The 23,876-nt window shown below is 33.2% G+C and overlaps 1 protein-coding gene across 1 annotated transcript in view; it reads left to right on the forward strand.

Annotated features, from left to right (window-relative positions):
* The window catches only part of LOC111516018 (amnion associated transmembrane protein), a 33,085-nt gene continuing 9,209 nt past the window's right edge, over positions 1 to 23,876 (forward strand). Inside the window, exons 1-5 of the mRNA XM_074174099.1 lie at positions 1 to 136; positions 5,443 to 5,697; positions 8,744 to 9,007; positions 14,648 to 14,827; positions 21,181 to 21,384. Coding sequence (XP_074030200.1) covers positions 103 to 136; positions 5,443 to 5,697; positions 8,744 to 9,007; positions 14,648 to 14,827; positions 21,181 to 21,384 — 937 coding nt within the window. The 5' untranslated portion in view covers positions 1 to 102. The remainder of the gene's footprint in view (positions 137 to 5,442; positions 5,698 to 8,743; positions 9,008 to 14,647; positions 14,828 to 21,180; positions 21,385 to 23,876) is intronic.

A 23,876-nucleotide genomic window follows, 5' to 3' on the forward strand; every position in this document is an offset into this window, starting at 1 on the left:
TTCAACGATGAAATTTCAGATATTCATTATTAGCCAGTAAATAGTTTGGGGAACAACTGTTTCTTCATTGTTGTTATTGTTCAGTGAAACGTATATGAAATTATGTGGTTTTTACTTATTTGCATACTGAGTTCTGGTGAGTTCACAGTTAATTATTATATTTCGGTAGTGACAGGTGGCTGACGTACAATGACCTAGGAAAATCCAAGATATCAATCGGGTCACTCTGGTTTTGAACTTCACCTGTAAAATAATAGTTTGCTTTGTACTTCAAGGAATCTAAAGAATTATAAACTACATTGAATAAGACTAATTAATTTTTGTCTTGTCACAACAAAGTAACTGAAATAGTAATGGAAGTAATGAATATCACCACATCAAAGGTTACAAACACTAAACTGTTATTTTCAATACCACAACATGTGTTTCGATCACCAAGTGATCATCTTCAAGAGGAAGCTACTCTAGTTGAAACTATTTTGAACTGAAAAATTGTTCACATTTTGTCAGTGAATTTTATCGCTTTGAAGAGTTCAAAGAATGTAGACCATTTTGGGACAAAAATGTTTTCGCTTTCTACTTCTCCATATTTATACATAATAATTGTGGAAATCGTCAAAAGAAAGGAAAAAAGCAAATTATTTCAAAATTATCTCTTTACAAAGATGTGAACATCATGCAAAAAATGTAGGAATCTTCCAAAGCAAGAAAGAAATGGTTTACAGATTAAACTCCTTATGAAGATGTGTAGATCATGCAAAGAAGTAAGTTAAAGACACAAACTGGAAGAACAATTCCTCCCAAAACAAATACTTTTACATTAACATTGAACTATACAAAAACTTTTTTTTTCTATTCAGTTTGTACCCCAAACATTCGTTATCTGGACCTTATTTGGAATACTGTTTTCAGTGGACAATATGGATATAGAAAATATAAAAATCATTACATATATTTAACAGAAAATAGGTGATTACCGAAAATGATGTTTAGTATCTTTGTACCTGTGCTGAGTATTTGATATAGTCAATCATAAAATATAAGTAAAAAAACATTTAACGTTAGTGGCAGAAAAGAGTTTTGGAATGGTTGAAAATTACCTAGAACCAGACAAAAATGTGTGAAAATAGTCGGCAGTAAAAGTTTCACACAATGTATTACTTGTGGTGTACCCCAGGGATCTATATTAGGCCCAATACTTTTTCAAATTCATGTCAACTCCATATCAAATTGAAGTGGTAGGACATAAATATGTTGAATATGTTTAAAGTTATCCAACTATGTTATCAATGTGGCTTCAGTCACATAAACTAACCTTGAATTTCAACAATTCATCTTAGGTATACAGTGTCATCCCCAAAGTATGCACCATATGGAAAACTTATTTATTAAGGGTTTTTCGACAAAAAGTTATTTCTGATAAAAGTTTGTGCATCGCCTAAAACTAAACATGCACCAAGAAAATATAGTAAAACACACATAATATACGAGAAGCCTTCAAATATTTTATTTTGTGACAATAGTAGGTAAAGTACTCTTATTTTGAAAAATCTTGGGAAATGTTATTTAGAAAAGTTGTTGAGCATTGAAAAATGAATCTAGATTTGAAGTCATGGCCATCTAAGTGAAGTTTTATTTTTTACGCATTTTTTAAAAATGAGAACTACGAAAAACAAATTATTGCTAAAACAATAAATAGGCAACATCCTGTATACGACGGTTCATTTTAAAAGCCTGTAATATTACAAATTATACAACTATGGTGTTAGCCACGGTCAACTGTTTTGAACAGTAAATTAATTTTCGAAGTTTTTGGTGTAAATTTATTTTAATTTTTTATCAACACCGAAAATTACTCAAAATTATACAGTATTGTAACAATAACTTAATATTCAATAATATCAAATCACAAAACATGAAAATAAAATAGGTATTTCTGAAGAAACTCATTGATTTCCTAGAGATTTTCTTGTCCAAAATAAGTTGAATCTTCGGAAAATCAATGAGTTTGTTTCGAAATGTCTATTTTATTTTGATGTTTTGTGATCTGATATTATTGACTATTGAGTTATTGTTACAATACTGTATAATTTTAAGTGATTTTCGGTGTTAACAAAAAATAAAAATAACTTTGCACCAAAACCTTTGAAAATTAATCTACTTTTCAAAACAATTGACCGTGGTTAACACCATAGTTGTGTAATTCGTAATATTACAGGCTTTCAAAATCAACCGTCATATACTGAAATTCTTAAATTGCAAATTCATGGAGATCACTAATTTCAAACCTTCTCACACCATACTAAATTCTATACACTTGACAAACAAACTCAACAACATAAAAACTAACAATAACATTAAATTAGTATCGTTTGACATCAAGAACATGTTTCCAAATATTCCAAGAGATGAATGCCTTCCCCTGATTAAAAATATATTAGATAGACATATACTAACCCATATGTCAACAGTGAACTCTGTGAACTGTTCAACACGTGTTTAAAACAAAACTATTTTAAATTTAATAATAGATATCAGCTAGTAACGGACATAAGTCCGTTACTAGCTGATATCTTCCTAAACAATTCAGAGAATAATCTAATTTTGAATAACTCCCTTTCCCATAAACATATTGTGTTCTGATTTAGATCTGTAGATGATATATTAGTAGGCTTCGATGGTTCAACTAGACAAATATCTCATTACTTGAAATTCCTCAATAATCTACACGATAAGATCAAATTCACCGTAGAAACGGAAAAGAACAATGAGATAAATTTTTTAGATCTGACAATATCCAAAAACAATGATAAACTCGACTTTAACATTTTCCGAAAAAACACATTCACAGATTACATAATACGTTTTGACTCTTTTAACCCGATTTCACAGAAATTGTCTGCATTCAGGTCAATGATACATAGGGCTTTCACGATACCCCTTTCTGATCAAACCCTCCGAAATAAAATCGCAATCAATAAACAAATAGCAGTTAACAACAAAATACCTACCACTCTGGTTAACAACATTATAATGAAATATCAACAAAAATCAATAATGAAAGAACTATATTCAATTTCCACAAGACCAGAACACAAATATGTTAGTATCAATTATGCCGGTAGAATCTCCGAGTATATTAAAAATTATCTCTCAAAATTCAATCCACAAACATCCTACACATCCAACGGAAATTTAGGAAACAGATTATTCAATGCCAAACCTAAATTAGACAAAGGGAAGAGATCTGGTATACAGGGTGTTCCTTAAACACATGCTAATATTTGAGGAGGTAATTCTTAGACCCATTTTAAGAAAAAAACTTAATATGGACGTATGTCCTAACCGCCTTAACTTTTGAGATACAGGGTGGCAAAGTTTTCAAAAATAATCAGTTTTTTAATAATAACTGAGATAATTTTGTAGACATCTTTGGCATATTTGGTACGTATGTTCCATGCCTCAAGGCTCATTTTCTGATGTACACAAATTTGTATTTTTTCGAACAGTGGCATCCCTACGGGTTTCGCATTGAATATTTTTGGGGAAAAAGTACTACGCCAATGCTTTCTTTTCAAAATAAAATCATTTTTGAATTCCTCATTTATTTTTGAGAAAATTTGATCTCCTGGTATTTCTTTGTCCGACGCATGATTTTCACTCAAAAAAAATAAAAATCGACAGAAAGCAAATTAAGAAATTATAATAGATCAATTCTAAAATGAATGAGAATCTGAAAATTGCTTCATAACGCATTACCAATTCCCTAATAATATTTGAAAACATAATCTGCAAAAAAACAAATTTTTCAAAAAAACGAGTTTTATTTTATTTTGTGACAGTAAGTCTAAACGAATAGCACAAATTTGTTAATTAGTAACAATACAAAAACTGATTATAAAAATTGTTGGAAGTGGCCACCTGCACTTAGTATGCATGCTTCCGCCCTTCTACGCATTTCAAATATTCCCGGCGTATTTCGTATAGTTTCACACGCGGCAACTATTCGCTCTCTTAAATCTTCTAAAGTATTAACGGGAGTTTTATATACAAGAGTTTTAAGGTGACCCCATAAAAAAAATCTAAACTGTTGAGATCGAGGGATCTTGCTGGCCATTGCTGAGGTCCTCCGCGACCTATCCAACGATTAGGATAAACTGTATTTAAATGGTTTCGGACAATTACACTGAAATGAGCAGGGGCGCCATCGTGCATGTACCATATTCAATTCCTTAACGCAAGTGGCACATCTTCCAATAACCCAGGTAAGTGTTCTTCGAGAAAGTGTAAATAAGAACGACCATCAAGGCGTCCTGGTAGAAAAAATGGGCCTATTAGATGATCACCTATAATTCCTGCCCATACATTAACCGAAAATTGGTCCATACATTAACCGAAAATTGGTGTTGGAAATGGGTTTCGGTTATTGCATGGGGATTTTCTTCAGCCCACACATGATTGTTATGGAAATTTTGAATGGCATTCCGAGAAAAATTTGCTTCGTCTGTGAACAACATTTGTGTCTCAAACTGCGGATTTAGTGCAATACTTTGTAGATACCACTGATTGAAGTTCACACGATGTGGAAAATCTCTGGGAGTAATGCCTGCATTCTTGAAATATGGTATGGGTATAACAAAAAAATCAACCAAAATACGCCAAACAATTTGATGACAAATATCCAGAGTTCTAGCAATCTTCCTCGTACTCGTCTCAGGATTTTCCTCAATTTCTTGCAGCACCGCTTCCTCAATTTCTTACTACACGAGGTCTACCTTCCGGAGTCCCTTTCTTGAAACTACCAGTTCGGCTATCTGGTAAGGCACGATTAGGATATCTTTCCTGATAAATGCGCCTGGCTTCTGTTGCATTACCATCGGCAAGGCCATATACTTAATGCATTTGCGCCATTTCCGCATTCGTATAATTTACCATATTTACTGATATTCAGAAAAACAGCAGACTACCAAAATAACTTCGATAACACTTCAAAATCAATCAAAACGCGCTGTGACAGTTTTTAACACCAACACCTTACTTTAAACCAACATCAATATTAGCTACTGACGTTTGTACATACAGAGAATTCGTTTTTTATTGCTATGGTGGGTACGATGTTTTTTCTGCTTTTGGAATTGGCCGCGTTGGTAGTGCGCCCGACTCATGATCGGAAGATCTGTTAATTTCACTTCAAAATAATGTATTCATGCATTGATTTCATTATCCCATATTTCAATTTTTTGAATTGACTCGTTCACAAAATAAAAGGAGGGGGGAAATCAAAAAAAATGCACTGTATTTGACATGTTTCCTCAAGTTCTTGCATTCTTATAGTATACTAGACTATGTCGAAAACATATTTTTTTCGTCAACACCAGTCAAAAATATATTACATTGAGTTCTTAGGTTACTTTCAGATGTTTTTCACCCTTTTTGTTGTAGATCTGATCATCAATTTGGAGTGTGCCATCAAATCATTCAAATATGATGTCGACATCTACAGTTCTAATCACTGGGTTGGTGGAAATCCTCAAAAAGTATGCGAAGGACTGATATTTCCTGAACTCATCCCCATTATCGTTCCGATTCGCAAATTGGAAGTGAAAGAAATTGTGTTGCCCTCAACCAGTGGAGGATTATATCTAGAAGATGATTTTGAGATCGTTTTCGATGAAAACACAAAATCGCCAATGAACTGTAAGTCATGAATATACCTGATTCACGAATATTGATCACTTGTTTGATGATTTTTACTTGATTATATTATATAATTTCAATTTTCATTGAAAGTTTCTTATTTGATCAAATTTTTCTCCTCGTCATTGGTTATTTAGTTGAAAATGATGTACGAAATATTGACCATATTGGAATAATCTTCAAATTGTTTCAACATCTGCCAAGAAAATAAATTTGAATAATTTTCTCAGCACTCGTTCACTCTAACCGAAACCAGAGTCCAACAACGAAGTATTCGTGATCTAACACCAGAAAGCATTCGATAGATCCACCAAGTCTCATTAGTAGTGCAAATCTGAACTAAGAATGCATTACTAGAATTACTCTACTCATAGTCCAATAGTAATGTGCAACAGTTTTCTAATTTCCTTATTAACTTACATTTTAATTATGGAAAGTTAATGTGGAGTTACCTCCTCCGCTACACCTGACATTGGGACCGTTTACAACAATGTGTAATATTGATTGATATCTCTGAACTTTTGGGAAAGTGTTTGGCTTTCTAAGTACTACTCCATCTTGATAAAAAAAAATGTGGGAATCTTCCAAGGAAAGGAAGGAAGCAATCAATTTTGAAAGAATTAACTCTATACATAGATGTGTATATCATGCCAAGAAGTAATTTTCAGACACAAACTATAAGAAAAAGCCCTCCTGAAACAGCTACTTTCATATTAACATTGAATTACATGGAAGAAAAATTCTTTCGAAACAAATACTATCATATTTTTTATGTATATATGTGTGTATATGTATGTGTATATGTGTATATGTGTGGGTATATATGGATATATACATACACATATACACATACATATACACACATATATACATAAAAAATATGATAGTATTTGTTTCGAAAGAATTTTTCTTCCATGTAATTCAATGTTAATATGAAAGTAGCTGTTTCAGGAGGGCTTTTTCTTATAGTTTATACTGAACCTTGTTATTGAACTGAATGCAAATAAAAATTATTATTATTATTATTATATGAACACTGAATTATACAAAAAACACTCTACTTAATTCCAAACTTTCGTTTAGTATACAAGATACAAAAATACAAACTATAAAGATTTAAGACTTTTTCAAATGAAAATCCTTAAAGAGAAGGAAATTTACAAAAAATTCCCATTTTTGGAAACTCTATCTCTATTATTTATAATTTCGATTCAACGGTAAAAATAGGCCTCCGCTGGTGAATTTGGGAATGCGGACGCTGATCTAAAGCTAGTACGCCACAAAAAAAATTCCAACTAATAAATGAAAATTAGAGAATTTATAAGAATTGGGGTGTATTTTGATACTATAAAAAATTTAGTACCGTTGGGAATATATTGCTTTGCGTTAGGAATACCTGTTAGCTTTATTAACAAATGCAAACCGATTTGTTAAAAAGCTCATTCGAAAGATCTATCAAGTCTCTATAAAAATGTTTTCAAAATTTCATATCCATATCTTTATTAGTTTCAGAGTTATAATAATTTTTTAGTTTTCAAATCGAGTGGTTCATGCAACTTTTGTAGCATCTAATTTTAGAAGTAAAATAATTTTTTTTCGAGAGTTTGGAATGTATGAGTGTTTTTATAATTTTTAGCAGTTGAAGAAAGATATCTAGCGCGTGAAAATTTTTTATAACGTATTGTTTAGTTAATGAACAATGAAATTATTAAAAAATATTTTTTTTCTTTGTTGATCCATAAAGAAATATCAAATATGATTTTCAAAATAGAAAACATTTCTCAACAAATTATTTAAACATTTGAAATGTGATAAAAACGATTATGAACAATTGAAAAATGTAATTGAGAAAAAATGTTCACTTATTTATTACTAATCTGTGTTATTTATTATTGTATTATTTATTTATTCATTTACTGAACGACTACGGGTACAAACAGAATAAAACCAAAAATATCTCCATTTTACATATGAAAGACAGTGAGTAAACGTTACTTTGCACTAATAACGAATATGAGAAGAATGAAATGAACATAAAAATAGATTTCACATAGTTTTTCAAATCTAAGGAAAAGTAACCTCAGTTTTTCAATATCATTGCAATAATTATTTGAGAATCAGACAAAGACATTATGGTTTTGCAAGTCTCTGCAAGGTACATTCAATGAAATGTTTGTTATCTACTTTGACCAATCGATACAATTATTGAGTATTTGGACAACATTATTATATCTGATATTTTTCTCCTATCTGTAAGAGATAACAGGAAATTATTTGAAAACTAGACGAAGATTTCCATTGCTTCTAGACATGTCTGTTTTATGAGCTAAGAGTACTAAAGATTCAGCAGAGTTTTTCCGTTTCTGAAATGCCTTGTATTTCTCACAATGAATCCCAATGAAGGATTATACATATTAATGGTTTCCTTTATGTGAGATTTTAAAATTATTTTGGAATCCATTATGACTTTTAAATTGAAAATCAATGGGATTTCTATTTCGAATAAAAGTTATTTATATGCTTGAAAATATGTCTTTTCGTTAACCGGCTGTGGCACCTCTACGAACGACAACCCTCAGAATTCTAAACTTGTGCGAGCTAAGGACTAACGAGGTCTTACATTTCAACTTGTGATTCCTAACACGTGTGATTCCTAATTAGAGTCTATCGTGATTTGGGCATAGGCTTCTCTTGCCACATCAAGGTCATTTTATAATCTCTCACAGTCCTGGATTTCTTTGATTGTCCGATAAATCTTGAGATTGTCCGCATATGATAAAACGTTGGAATGTTCAAATCCTTCAACAACAATATTGTTGATATGAATTATAAAGAATAATGGTCTCAAGTGACGCCCTTGTGGTACACCTGATGTAACCATAAAAGCTTCTAATCGTTAACATCCACAACTTGATGCCTTCCGTTAGTATGTGACAATATCAACAATAGAACAAAAATTATGCCTGTTTTACTATTCAAAAATTGATATTTTCGAATGCATTCATTATATTTAATGTACCTGGCTGCTGATTTTATCATGTTTCAGGTGTCGAGTTGAAAGATATTGGAGCCCATGAGTGGTCAGAACCCTCTGTCTGGGAAATTTCCAATGAAAAGAATAATGTAGCGATACCACACGCGGAAAGATTGCCTTGCGAGTATGATGATGTAATTTTTCCACATGGAATTAAAACAGGGACTATAGTACATTTTAGTGGATCCCAAGTGAAAATGAGAAGCCTTCGATTTGGTAACGAACAGTGGACCAATGAGGACTTGCTTTTTTATTCGGATTCACCAGTCATGAGCGGTAAACATTATTCTACCAAGTCAAAATTAAATACAGTCTAGAGTTAGGATGAGAAATATTAAAAAAAAAAATTCATCCTAACTTTATTAAAACTTAATTTCGAAATACCATTTCCTCAGTATTCTTGAACTGTTCTTGATTTCAATGAAATAATGCTAAAAGATCCTTCGGCATCAGCAAACAGTATAGTTGAACATTTATCTCAATTGAAGTAATGATTTACCTCACTTCTCACGTTTCACAAATCACCATCCAAAAATTAAACGAGTTGAGCGTCGAAGTTCTGTTTTACCCAACCAAATTCCATCTATTGAAGCACTTCGATAACTTTCTCATCGGTGAAACCTTCGCCAATCAGGGCCATGCAAAAATGGCCTTCGTCGACTCCATCGAATCTCGAGCACACATTTTTTATGCGGATGGAATTGATTGACTTTTGTTGAGTTGTAAAAGTGCACTGATTCAAATGGTGCTTATTTCAATTTTCTAGATACAAACCTATTAGTGTACTTCGAAGTTTCGGGCCAAGAAACTTATTTCATCAGCTTATCAGCACTGGATAACTTACTGTCATCGTGAAAAGAGCGGATTTGTCTTTTCCGGCGACAAAAATTCGTGATATTATCTAAAACGGTACTGATGAGGTGATAAGAAAAGTGTTTTTCAAAACTTTGGAGTACATAAAAAGGGTGGTAGTAATCTATGTAAGTTATATTTTATATAAATACCCTTTCATATACAGGGTGTTTTAAATTCGAGCCTCACCATTGGAATCTCGGAAACTATTAGAGATACGAAGATGGGTAAATTGGGGCAAAGTTGCGCATTTACCTGACCAACAATAAGCCGTTGAGAAAGTTCTGAAATTCCCAGTATATCCGGAGATATCCGAAAAAACAAAAATTTCGGAAAATGGTTTTTATTTTTTTCTAGCTTTATTTTTCGAAGGATTCGAAAATAAATTGCACTTTCACATTGCTACTTTTCCCTGCTACATAATGGTGTTTTCATATTTGCTAGTTGACGTTTCGTCTTCCTGCCACCATCATCAACTTAATTTTTTCTTATGGGCGCTACAGTGGATTCTTTCTGTTTTGAATAGAACCAGATTGTACTTTTTCAATGATGTATCATAAGTTATCATTCTTTGTCGAAAAATTGTAGATCTTGAAAAAATAAATTCTCATCATACCTAATAGGCTTCGACTTTGATGTTTTTAAATTTGACTTTCAATTTGTTACACCCAATGACATTTTGTTATTGTGCAAGTCATTTAATTTTTGGCGAAAAATGGCTTTCACGAATGAAGAAAAAAGAGATATGATACAAATTTATTACAAATACCAAAGAAACAGTGTTAGGACATCGAAAATGTATTCAAACTTGTATTCACTGCACGATTAATTTCCTTCCTCTTCAATCTTCCAAACTCTCTAACAATGCTGTGTTGAATCCACAATATTTTGATATTCCCTATGACCATAAACTCTATTTCTCTATTTTTCAGTGTACCCTATAAGAAAATATCCATAACACTTAAATCTGGAGACCTTGCTGCCCACCTCACCGGCTCATTATTCCCTATCCATTCATCACCAAAACTTTCAGTCAGGTAATTAGATATTCATCTGGTCGTGTGCGGTGGAACACCATCATGTTGAAACCAGATGTAGTTATAGTTATATAGGTAGATCATCCAATAGTCTTCGAAAATCGACATAAAAAACTGGTGACAGGTTGCTCCATTCAGAATTCCGTCAAATAAATGAGGATCCAAAATTCTATCTTTGTAAATTCCTGCTCACACGTTAATACTAAATCGCACTTGAGGTCGAATTTCTCGGAACTGCCCGGGATTGTTTATACTCCAAATGTGTTCGTTATTTCCGTTGAATATCCCACAATTCATAAAAGTGGTTTCATCTGTCCAAATAACATTTCCCAGGAAAACAGGAAAATCAATTCTTCTTATTAGCCAATTACAAAACTCTAATTGCCTTTCGGGATCACCTGGATGCAAATTTTAAGATATGTCTATTTTGTAACATTTTGAAGAGCTTTTTGGAGATGTCTTCAAGCACTTGTATCACAAACATTCATTTCGGACGAAATTTGACGTATAGATTTTCCAGAGTTCATGTTTATCTGCAAATCATTAATTTTCATTGAAAAGAAGACAATGTCTGACTTACCTCACACATACCTCATTTATTACATTTTCTTTAGTTTCCTGGTCCATTCTGTCTCCGTATTTTTTCCTCACCTTTTCAAATGAACTAAACTCGGTGAGATGTTGATCCAATAAGTTGAACATAGTTCGATGTCATCTTTCAGGCTACAAGTTTGAATACATTTCCGATGCCCTAACACTGTTTCTATCGTATTTGTAATATATTTGTATCATATCTCTCTTTTCTTTATTCGTGAAAGCTATTTTTTTCGATAGTTACAATTTTTCGAATAAAAATTATAACTTATGATACATCATTGAAAAATTAAAATGTGGTTCTATTCAAAACAGAAAGAATCCAACTAGCGCCCATATAAAAAATAAAGTTGATGATGGTGGCCGGAAGACGAAACGTCGGATAGAAAATATAAAACCACCATTATATAGCAGGGAAAAAGTGGCAATTTGGAAGTGCAATTAATTTTCGACTCCTTTGAAAAATGAAGCCAGAAAAAATTAAAACCATTTTTGTAAATTTCTGTTTTTTTTATATCTCCGGATATAGTCGGAATTTCAGAACTTTCTCAACGGCATATTGTTAGTCAGGTAAATGCACAACTTTGCCCCAATTGAACCATCTTCGTATCTCTCATAGTTTCCGAGATCCCAATGGTGAGGATCGAATTTGAAACACCCTGTATTACGTGGTAAATCATTATTCTGTTACCTGTTTCAATTCATTAACAAAGTTTATTCTTTCTCTTGAATATGATTACTTGGTGATCGAAACACGTGTCGAAATGTTAAAATAACGGTTTGGTGTTGGGAAAAAACCCCAGTAATATTCCTCAACGAATGTTTGGAGTACAAACTGAATGAGAAAAAGTGATTTCCTTATAATACAATGTTCATATGGAAGTATTTGTTTCGAAAGAACGTTTTCCTTCCGTGTAATTCAATTTGATCAGTGAAATTTGGAACCTCTGTTGTGAAATTAATGTTTCAAAAACACATTACTCCACCAGAACCGAATTTCCGTCTGTGTGTAGTGTAGTCTAGTTGCATATAAAGATATTAACGCAGTTGTAAGGATTACTCTCAGTCATTTCCCGATGATGCTAACTTGGTTAGCGAAACGCGCGTCGACAGACAACTAATTTTTTCTGTTGATGGTTCCGAATAGGTTTTTTCAAAATCAAAATCAAAAATCAAAAAATCTTTATTTCCGTAGACCTAGGGAAGGCATGGAAAAAGTCACATAACTCAGTACAATTACAATGATGTCACAATCATAAAACAACATAATTATAAGACATATTATATAACATTTAGACCATAAAAGGGATCCAAAAATTAAAATTTGAAATTCCACATTAGACTGAAAAAATTCATCAAGCGAATAAAATACCTTTTCACATAGTTTCCGAACTTTTTGTTTAAAGAGCTTTACACTAGTTATTTTTTTAATGGATATTGGGAGCTTGTTGTACAGTTTTATTGACATGATATGAGTTCCATTAGTCACCTTGGCTAACTTATGACTAGGAATTAAAATGTTATAGTTTTTTCTCAGGGTGAAGCCCGAAAGAAGACATGTATCATCTTCTGTTCTGAAACTTGGAGCAATTTGATTTAACATAGATTACGCAATTAAGAATATACATGCAAGTAACAGTTAATATATTCAACTTTGCAAATAGTGGTTTAGAGGAATGGAGTGGTTTTTTTAAACAAATTGTTCTAATAATCTTTTTCTGGAAAATTAATAAGTCACTGATTCTATTGCAGTTGCCAAAACAAATAATACAGTAATTGAGGGCAGAGTAAACATATGTATAATAGTAACTTTACAAAATTACGCAGATTCCATATAACGAAACAGTGTATCGCTAATTTCTTCAGTATGAAATCAACATGATGATTCCAATTGAGTTGGGAATCAATAAAAACTCCTAAACATTTTTTATAGTTTACCTGTTCAATACTTTTAATCTCAGACCTAACCAATACACTACAATCAGTTTCCTGAATTGTAAAGAGAATGGTGTTGGTTTTAAGATTATTTAGAATCAAGCCATTCTTAGAACAAATAATTTTGCATGTTGGATACAGCATCATTTGCTCTTACCGACAATGTTTCACATTCCGAACCACTGACAGTAAAAGATGTGTCATCAGCAAATTGTATAGAGCACTGTGGATGATTAATTTTTGAAAGGTCACTAACAAATAAAATAAATAGTGTAGGCCCCAAAACACTACCTTGGGGCATACCTGTAACAACGTTTCTAGATTCAGAGAAAAATTACCCAGTCTAAAGCCTAACTTTAACAACCTGTGTACGACCAGTTAAATAGGTTTCAATCCATTTCAGACTTGGACCACGGACGCCCATGTCAAACAGTTTATCGAGAAGAAGACCATGATGTAAGGTATCAAACGCTCGTGTCAAGTCGAAAAGAACACTAAGTGTAGTGTAGTAGAAAGCCAAAAACTTTCTTTCCCCAAAAAAAAAACACTAAGTGATTTTTCACCGTTGTCGAAGTTTGATAATACATGATTATGTAGAGAAAGGATGGCATCCTGGGTTGACAAGCCCACTTGAAACCCACATTGGTTGTTAGATACGATATTGTATTTATTTAAAAAGGACACAAGTCTGTTTTAATATGATTTTTCAAATATTTTCGAAAATGGAGATAGTAAAGCAATACCTCTGTAGTTCGACATTGCATGCTAATCGCTTTTTTTATGGACTGGGACGACCATTGCTTGGTTAAGCCGGGAAGGAAAAATACCTTCAGAGAAAGATAAATTGATTAGATAAATCAGAGGTTCCATTATTTTCGAAGCAGCCTTTAATAAAACTTTGCCTGGCAATTCATCAACCCCACTGGAATTTTTCGAACATGCGAATTTAATTATTTCCACGAGTTCAGTTTCATCTATTGGATAGAGGAAAAGATTCTCAGTTTTTACGCAACGATTTTCAATGCCACCAGGTGCAGTATTTTTTACTAATGACTCCACTGAATCGACAAAATAACTACTAAATGCTTGAGATATACCGGGACCATCGTGAACAAGTACACCATCGCCAATGTCAAAATAGCTGGGTAAACATTTAGATGAATCGTTGATAATAGTATTTTTCCTGATGATAGACCAAGCAGCTTTAGATTTATGTTGAACCTCAAGGAATTGATTATTAAAGTATTGACTTTTTAGAGCACAATTTTTTGTCTATGATTTTTTAAGAGTTGCTTATATTGACCCAACAAAATTTAGTATCGAAGTCAAATTCAGTGAAGTATAGAAAATTCCAATTTTCATCCGATAATAAATTAATGATATGGAGGATATTATGATCATTAAAATTTCTCTTCAAAAGATTTGTATCTGGAAAGATGTTCTATGCATGATTTTTTCGGAAAGAAAGAACTGTTTGCTAACAAGCTTTTCCTTTCAGAGGTCTTCGTCACCTTTGGTTTGATGGACACCTTCGATATAACCAATAAAAGCTGTGAGGATCCTGGAGGATGTATCTGTGGAAACGAATACGTAGGTAGATGTCAAGAGATACCGCAAGTTCAAAGTATCAATTGTTTGCATCCTGTGAGACCAATAGGATTTTGCACTGATATATGTGGTATGTAGACTATATCTCAACTGGCATCTCATTTCACTGCGACAATAGTCCAGTCAGCTTAGTAGGATCACCTGGGAATTTGAGATACTCAGCTTTGAACTCATATTAATTTGTATTTTAACATCTTGAAAGTTGTCTCAAAACCTACATATGATACGGTGTACGCGACTATCAAAATAATATAAATAATAATAATTTTCATTCTCCAGGAGGACAATACAAGTATTGTATAGGAGTAGTCGTATATCTAAAATTAAAGTTAAGATTAAGGGAAACAGTAAGCAGAACGTGACGATATTCATACATATACAGGGTGTTAATTAAGTATGTACCATAAATTCAACAGAAGATTCTTCAGGTAATTTTAAGACGAAATGTTCATATGGGTCCGCAAATCCTTCGTTCTCAAGATACAGGGTGTTAAAATAAAAATTAAAAAAAAATATTCGTAAATATCTTAAATATCCTTCACCTAATTTTGTTGCAAATTGACAATAGTATTTATAACATTGAGGAGCTAATTTAGCTCGAACGTGATTCAATTTATTGAGTCCAGTGGCATCTCGAGCGGGATTTGCGAAAAAATGTACGCCACAGACTTTTGTGAAATTTTTATTATTTCTTTGGATCAAGCAATTAGAAATACAACTTTTTTGCCTCTTGAATTTTTTTCGTATCTTGCTTAGTTTTTAAGAAAAAAAGTCGACCTTGCGAGGCTCCTGCTGTCTTTTAGCCGAAGTCTTTTCTACCATCGCTTTGGAGTAGCCATTCCGTTGAAGATCATTTTTGATGATGTCTAGTTCCTTCTCGAGACCTTCCTTCATATTACAGAGCCCAAAAGCACGGTCTAATAGGGTCTTGATGATTCCTCTTTTAGTCGATTGATGGTGGTTGGATTCGTGGTTCAGATACTGTCCCGTATGAGTGGGTTTTTGGTTTACAGATGTTTCCCACTCAGTGTCGGTTCTCTTCACCAAAACGTCTAAGAATGGCAATTCATTGTGGATTTCCTTCTCCATTGTGAAAGTGATGGAAGGTCTCACGCTGTTGATGTGTTTCAGGAAGGCGTCTAGTTCAGTATTCCCATGGTTCCATATTATGAAGGTGTCGTCAACATATCTCAACCAGACTCGAGGTTTCTTGTGGACTTCTCCAATGGCCAGAGTTTCAAACCACTCCATATATATGTTGGCTATGACTGGTGAAAGTGGCGATCCTATTGGCAATCCCTCATCTTGTGTAAAGAATTCGTCCTTCAGTTGGAAATAATAGTTTTGTACACATCATCCTAGTAATTCCATAATTACTTCTATAGGTAGATTCGTTCTCTCTTTCTGGTTCCCGTCTTCGGATAGCTTTCTCTGTATGATTTGGAGTGCTTCTTCGACCGGAACGTTGGTGTGAAGGCTTTCCACGTCGAAACTAATTAGTTGATCTTCCTGTGTGACTTCAATTGACCCTAGTAGTTCGACATGAATGCCTTGAATTCTTCACAAAAGACGATGTCTTTCTTTGTAATGGTTGTATTATGGGAAGTAAAAATCTAGACAAGTTTTGAGTAGCCGAATCTCTGGAGCCGAACATCCTTCTTGTGGATTTTGGGTAGTCCATATAAATGAGGGGGCTTACTGTGGTGCGGTGTTAGCGATGACCTTTCCTTTTCCGAAAAATAGACTTCGTGGTTTTTTTCAAAATCTGGTACCACTTCCTTTCAATTGATGCAGTAGGGTCCCGTACGATTTTTGTGTATCCTCCCTTCTGAAGAACCTCTTCGATCTTTCTTTTTCATTTTTTTATTTTTATTTACTTTTTGTTCTATTTTTATTTGTATTTTATTTCACTATTATTTCATTTCAGATTTTTTTCTGCTTGATATAATTGTTATTTTCAGCTATTCATTTTTGATTCGTCTTTTTTAGTTGTTTCAGGGATTTCAAATCATTTTATATAGTAGATAAGTCCGTACTAGTGAAATTCGTCTTTATTAAGGGTTTTTCGACAAAATGTTATTCCTGATAAAAGTTTGTGCATCCGCTAAAACTAAACAAACACCAACAAAATACAGTGAAACACACGTAATATACGAGGAGCCTTCAAATATTTGATTTTGAGACGAGAGTAAAGTACTGTTATTTCGAAAAATCTCGGAAAATGTTATTTGAAAAAGTTGTTCAACATTGAAAAATACATCTAGATTTGGAGTGATGGCCATCTAAGTGGAGTTTTTTTTTACCCTTTTTTTAAAATGGGGACTACGTCAAGAAAATTTTGCTGAAATGATAAATAGATAGCATCCTGTATACGACGTTTTATTTTGAAAGCCTGCAATCTGACAAATTAAACAACTATGTGTTAACCACGGTCAATTTTGAAGGGTAAACTAATTTTCAAAGTTTTTGGTGCAAAGTTTTTTTTATTTTTTTCAACAACGAAAATTACTCAAAATTATACAGTATTGTAACCTATTATTCAGTAATATAAAATCACAAAACATCAAAATAAAATTTTTTTTTTGAACAAACTCGTTGATTCTCTGGAAATTATTTTGGAGAATTATTTTGGACGAGAAAATCTCCAGAAAATCAACGAGTTTTTTCCGAAATTCTATTTTATTTCGATGTTTTGTGATTTGACACTGTATATTGCACGAAAAGTTCAATATTTGTGTATTTTTGGAAAAGTTCGGATACCATTCCCCATTTGTATAATTTTGAAATTGCGGTTGATCCTAAAAAGTTATTCTATTTTGGTATCTGATAAATATTTAAGAGTTGAGAGTTAACATTTATCAATTAGAAAACCAATATTTTCTGGTTTGAAATATTTGATAAAACTAGGGCAGTTTTCAAGTGAGAATTCAAATTGTTTACATGCATTAGTATTACTTCCTATTATAAATTCCTTCGTACTCTTTAACTACAGCGTGACTCACGGTCGATGGTAGGTTAGACGTTTTTGGAAAACGCAAAGCATGATTTTTCTGAAAATTTCACCTCTCACATTTCCTTACCTGTTCTATCAATCTAAAATATTTTCAGCATTGCGGCGTTGCCACTTCTATCAAAAAGTCCTAGCAATTATATTTTTTAATGGAACACCCCATATATTAATACATTTTTGGAATTGCTCTGGTATTTTAATACTTTTTTGTTGATAATGTCCTATACCTATCTCTATCTGTTTTCCAGATAAAAAATAAATTGTGCTGAATATGGTCCAAAACATAGCCTTAAATTAAGTACATCAGTACTCTCAACTCATAAAAAATTGATATTTTGATGATAGTTTGAACAAACTAAAAATATTCAAATAATACTAAGAAATCGACTTCATATCATACAGGGCGTGCTAAAATTACTATTATTTCCATTGTGCATAAAAGTAGTCGAAAGTTCATTTTTTCAAATGAAACCCCCTGTATATTACTCGATAAATTGAAAGATGGTGAAAAATGCTTCAAGATGATATACATTTCCCTATACCTAAATCGTTAAGTTTTCTTAATATAGCCGTATAGTTATTCACGTTTTACCTACAAGTGTTAATAGTGGCATTTTATTTTGTGAGTGGTGATTATTGCAAAACGAGCGTCAGCAAGCAGGAGACTTGGAACGTAGAATGCATTTTTGTGAATCCCTTTAGATTCATACACAGGAAGATCGGGAATTTTTGTCAAAAATAATTTGGAGCGATGAATCAAAATTTACGAGGGATGGTATTTTCAATTTTTGGGCTGATCATAATCCTCATGTTACAAAAGAAATGGGTTTTCAAGAAAAATTTGACCTGAATGTTTTCTGTATTCTGAAGAACAATAAAATTAGCTTCTTTATTTATGAAGACACACTGAATGCAGTGTGTCCAAATATTAAGGACGACTGTAACCGATTTTCTTGAAAATTTGCCTTTAGAGGAATATAGGAATTCGTGTTTTCAACTGGACGGGGCGCCAGCTCATTCCACCTAGGAAGTTTCCAGGAAACTTGACGAACTCTTCGACGATCGTTGGTTTAGGCGTTTAGGGCCGTGGGATTGACCATCGAGATCACCCGATCTCACGCCACTTGACTTTTTTTTCATGAGGTGTTTTAAAAGAAAAGGTATACAGTACTCCAGTGCCTACCAAAGAAGAATTGCGACGGCGAATAGTGCGGAGTATTAAAGATCTGGATCTCCAGGAAATTGAAAAAGCAACCACAAGTCGCGTACAAAAAAACATTTTAAAGTGTTTAGAGTGTAATGGACAACATTTTCAGTATTTATCGTGAAAATGTGATATTTTGTTTACAATTTTGTTATTTTGAATTATCCTATTCTGTTATTGTCTGTACTTTCACATGTTTCAGCCCACAGAATCTTACTTCTTACCTAGAAATGACTGATTTTTGGTACAGTTGTTCCCTGGAACCTTTGAGCCATAGTTCAGGAAATTATTTTGTAACCTTACAAACTTCCTCTCGTTCATTGGTGTTAATTCAGGATACATTTGGTTGAATTTTTTACACGTTCTGACAATGATTTGATCACTTTGTTCATGTGTATAATAAATAATTTCATAACAACTTCGTTTGAATAATCGATATTTGCATTCATTTTGGAAGATGATTCGAAACACCGTCGATAACTCTTTGTAAATTACTTATAAAAGTAACCGAACTGCTATAAGCTTGATAATTACACTGCTACCTAAATCCAAATTCTAAAAAAATAATGTTTCTAGAAGAAGCGACTTTATTGAGAAAACTTGACGATTTAGGTATAGGGACATGATATATCATCTTGAAGCATTTTTCACCATCTTTCAATTCATTGAGTGATCTACAGGGGGTTTCATTTGAAAAAATGAACTTTTGACTACTTTTATGCACAATGGAAATAATAGTAATTTTAGCACGCCCTGTATGATATGAAGTCGATTTCTTGGTGTTATTTGAATATTTCGAGTTTGTCCAAACTATCATCAAAATATCAACTTTTCATGAATTGAGAGTACTGATGTACTTAATTTCAATTAAGGCTATGTTTTGGATCATATTTAGCACAATTTATTTTTTATCTCGAAAACAGATAGAGATAGGTATAGGAAATTTGACGAAAAAGTATTAAAATACCAGAACAATTCCAAAAATGTATTAATATACGGGGTGTTCCATTTAAAAAAATAAAGTTGCTAGGACTTTTTGATGGAAGTGGCAACGCCGCAATGCTGAAAATATTTAAGATCGATAGAACAGGTAAGAAAATGTGAGAGGTGAAATTTTCAGAAAAATCATGCTTTGCGTTTTCCAGAAACGTCTAATCTACCATCGACCGTGAGTCAAGCTGTATTAGTATAGTTATGAATTTATTCCCTGATGCTATACGTATCAAAAAGTTGATCATTTGTGCTTCGTTTTGTTAATTCCCATTTGGTTTGTGTAACGCATTCAAAAATTATATATTTTTACATGTATTGGTTGTTTTAAAAATGTTGTCCATTGTGTGTCGTCGTATATACTCATCGATAGAGAATTTTGTACTCTATACGTCGATGATCCCGTCAAACGGTCATGTCCCACTGAACCAGTGAAGCGGAAAAATGGAAAGCGGGGATAAGTGAAAGTACTCGAACGACCTATAAATAGTCATCTCTCGGAGTAATCAGTCCAGTCATCACCCGAAGACGATTGTGGATACTAACAATCGAAACGTCTTGAACTAACTTGGCTTGAAATCCCTTAACTTTTTTATTTTTATCTTTATTTTCATTTTGTATTTCTTTATTTTTTGTTCAATTGTTTTATTTTTACTTGTATTTTATTTCACTACTATTTCATTTCAGTTGTTTCAGGGATTTCAAATCATTTTATATATCAGACAATGGAAATCTGAACTAGTGAAATTCAATTTCAATATGATGTATTTTTATCACCAATATTTTTAAATCGCATCAGAAATATAACGAAACCGGTACAGACTACCACTTTGTAATATTAACCTTGCCTAACTTAACTAAACGGGATAAAGCATGCAACTGCACATCAATTTTGCTTTCTGGGAATCACCGGATCGGGTAGTCACGAAATTTCAAGATCTTGACATTTCTTGAGTCAGAACAAGATATAAGACGTCAAGAAAACGGCAAGACAACTACCGTGTAGTTAAGTTGAGATTGACCTGAACGAATTGTTCTTTTAGATAATTTGAATAGGCATTCACTGAGATGTTACTCATAAAAAAGTACAAAGTTTTTGAAGTAACCTAATCGTACAATGTCTCACTCTATAGTCAAATATATTAACCATGTATTTGACCATTTTATTTGTCTAGTGATACTTAATTCCGTTGTTGTTATTGGTTGAATGTCATTACAGGAGCTAGTATCCTCGCTGAGCCTGACCAAAAGTTCAAGATAGCTGAAATCGAGAAGATTCTTCAGATATATGATTCCGACACTTATGTCAGTAAAGTAAAAGGCTCTGCTGGAAAGGAAGTTATACAAATTATTTTTTCTGAGAAGGAGTTCACTGGTGACAGTTTAGACGAAGCAAATTCATTCCACCAGCAAATTTCCAATGGTGAGAAGATTCGCAACATCACTACCATTCTTTAACCAAATTGAGTCAGGAAATTATGATTTATACAGGGTGATTCAAAAGTACTTTGACAAACCTCAGGAGGAGATTCCTCACAATATTCTAATATGAATTGTCCAAATAAATAAATGTCCGAAAACGCTTCGTTTCCAAGATACAGGATGTTGAAGTTTCATTTTTATTTTCGTTTTTTTCAAATAACTTCTGAAATACTGAACTTAATTAAACGAAACTTGGTAATAGGAAGTTTTTGAGGTGTCGAATTCGAACCTGATGTTCTTATTGCTCTTACTCGTAGGGGGCGCCACCTACACGTCTTTTTCTTTTTTAAAGATTCATAATTTTTTTGAGCGTACTTCTAGCACATTTTTCAGTAAAAAAATCGATTTCTCTATCATATCTACGTAAACAAGCTACCCTTGTTACTAGTCGCTGTAAGCAACCGTTTTCTAAATATTTGGACTTGAAAACTTCAAGTCGATTATTTGATAATCGATGCATGTTGAAGTTATTACGAAAATTTTGCTTTTTTCACAAGAATGCTTTGGAAATGAATTTGACGTTTTACTCGTTTGAAGAGGTCATTACTGTTGGGTATGTTCCTTTATGACATCCTTAAGCGAAATAGTTATTTTTGTATCAAGGGTGCATAATCAGTATTTGTTTTAATAAAATTTGCAAGAAATGTTAACATTTTATTTCAGGAAATTTTGAATATGTAGAATAAACTAAAATAAACGAAACTAAATTGTATTCAAATAAATTGTTGGAAGTGTCCACCTTCAACGAAGATACAGGCAGTCAGTCGTCTAGTCATGGAATCTCATACCCGCTCAAAAATTGTTGGTGTGTTTCTTATTGTTTCACAGGCGTCTACTATTCGGTTTCTTAGATCTTCCCCGTTCACTACTGGAGTCTTATAAACTAGTGACTTCAAATGTCCCCAAAAATAAAAATCTATCGGGTTTAGATCTGGGGACCTTGGTGCCCACGCCTGGTTAGGTTCTTCTACACCCCTACCGATCCATCGATTTGGATAGACTGTGTTAAGAAATTCCCTGGATACAACGCTAAAATGGGCCGGAGCCCCATCATGCATAAACCACATGCGGATACGAATTTCTAATGATACATTCTGAAGTAGTCCCGGCAATTCATTTTCTAAAAAGTGTCTGTAAGTTGCGCCATTCATTCGGAGCGGAAGAAAGAAATGACCTATCAAGTAATTATCAATTATTGCCGCTCATACATTTACAGAAAATTGATACTGATAATGCCTTTCACTAACTGCGTGTGGATTTTCGAGAGCCCAAACATGGTTGTTATGAAAGTTTGTGATAGCATTTCGGGAGAAGTTTGCCTCGTCCGTGAAGCGTACATATTATAATATTGAGGATTTCCAGCCAATTTTCTCAAAAACCATTGACACATAGTAATGCGTTGGGGAAAGTCTCGTGGCAAAAGAGCTTGTACCCTTTGAATATGGTATGGATAAAACTGTTGATCGTGGATAATTCTCCAAACTGTGGACTGAGTAGAATTGACAGCTTCAGCAATTACTCTTGTGCTTGTTTTTGGATTCTCCTCGACAGCGTTCAAAACAGCTTCTTCCAATTCTGGGGTTCGGACTGCTCGTGGTCTTCCAATAATATTAGCTGCCCTCTTAAAGCTACCTATTTCTGCCAAACGACGGTGGAGACTAGCAAATGTTGGAGCTGAAGGCAGTACTCAATTAGGAAATCGCTCCTGGTAAATACGTCTTGCTTCGCGCGCATTGCCATTCGCAAGGCCATAAACGTAATGCATATCGGCTAAATGAGCATTATTATTTAAATAATCCATTTTTTCGAAATAAGTATTTTCTACTTCTACTTACGGAAACTTCAACAAAACGTCTAACTGTCACAAAATATGTAATCACCAAAACTACTCACAAACATCAAATTTATATCCAAAGCATTCTTGTGAAAAATGCAAAATATTCGTAATAACTTCAACATGCATCGATTATCAAATAATCGACTTGAAGTTTTCAAGTCCAAATATTTAGAAAACGGTTGCTTACAGCGACTAGTAACAAGGGTAGCTTATTTACGTAGATATGATAGAGGAATCGATTTTTTTACTGAAAAATGTGCTAGAAGTACGCCCAAAAAAGTTATGAATCTTAAAAAAAGAAAAAGATGTGTAGGTTGCGCCCCCTACGAGTAAGAGCAATAAGAACATCAGGTTCGAATTCGACACCTGAAAAACCTCCTATTACCAAGTTTTGTTTAATTAAGTTCAGTATTTCAAAAGTTATTTGAAAAAAACGAAAATGAAAATAAAACTTCAACATCCTGTATCTTGGGAAACGAAGCGTTTCCGGACATTTATTTATTTAAACAATTCATATTAGAATATTGTGAGGAATCACCTCCTGAAGTTTGTCAAAGTACTTTTGAATCACCCTGTATAGTTCATTACTCACGTTA

Source organism: Leptinotarsa decemlineata, unplaced genomic scaffold (genome assembly GCF_025532065.1).
Source record: "Leptinotarsa decemlineata unplaced genomic scaffold, Ldec_3_MD MMD2_tig00000505_RagTag_RagTag, whole genome shotgun sequence".
NCBI classification, from domain to species: Eukaryota; Metazoa; Arthropoda; class Insecta; order Coleoptera; family Chrysomelidae; genus Leptinotarsa; species Leptinotarsa decemlineata.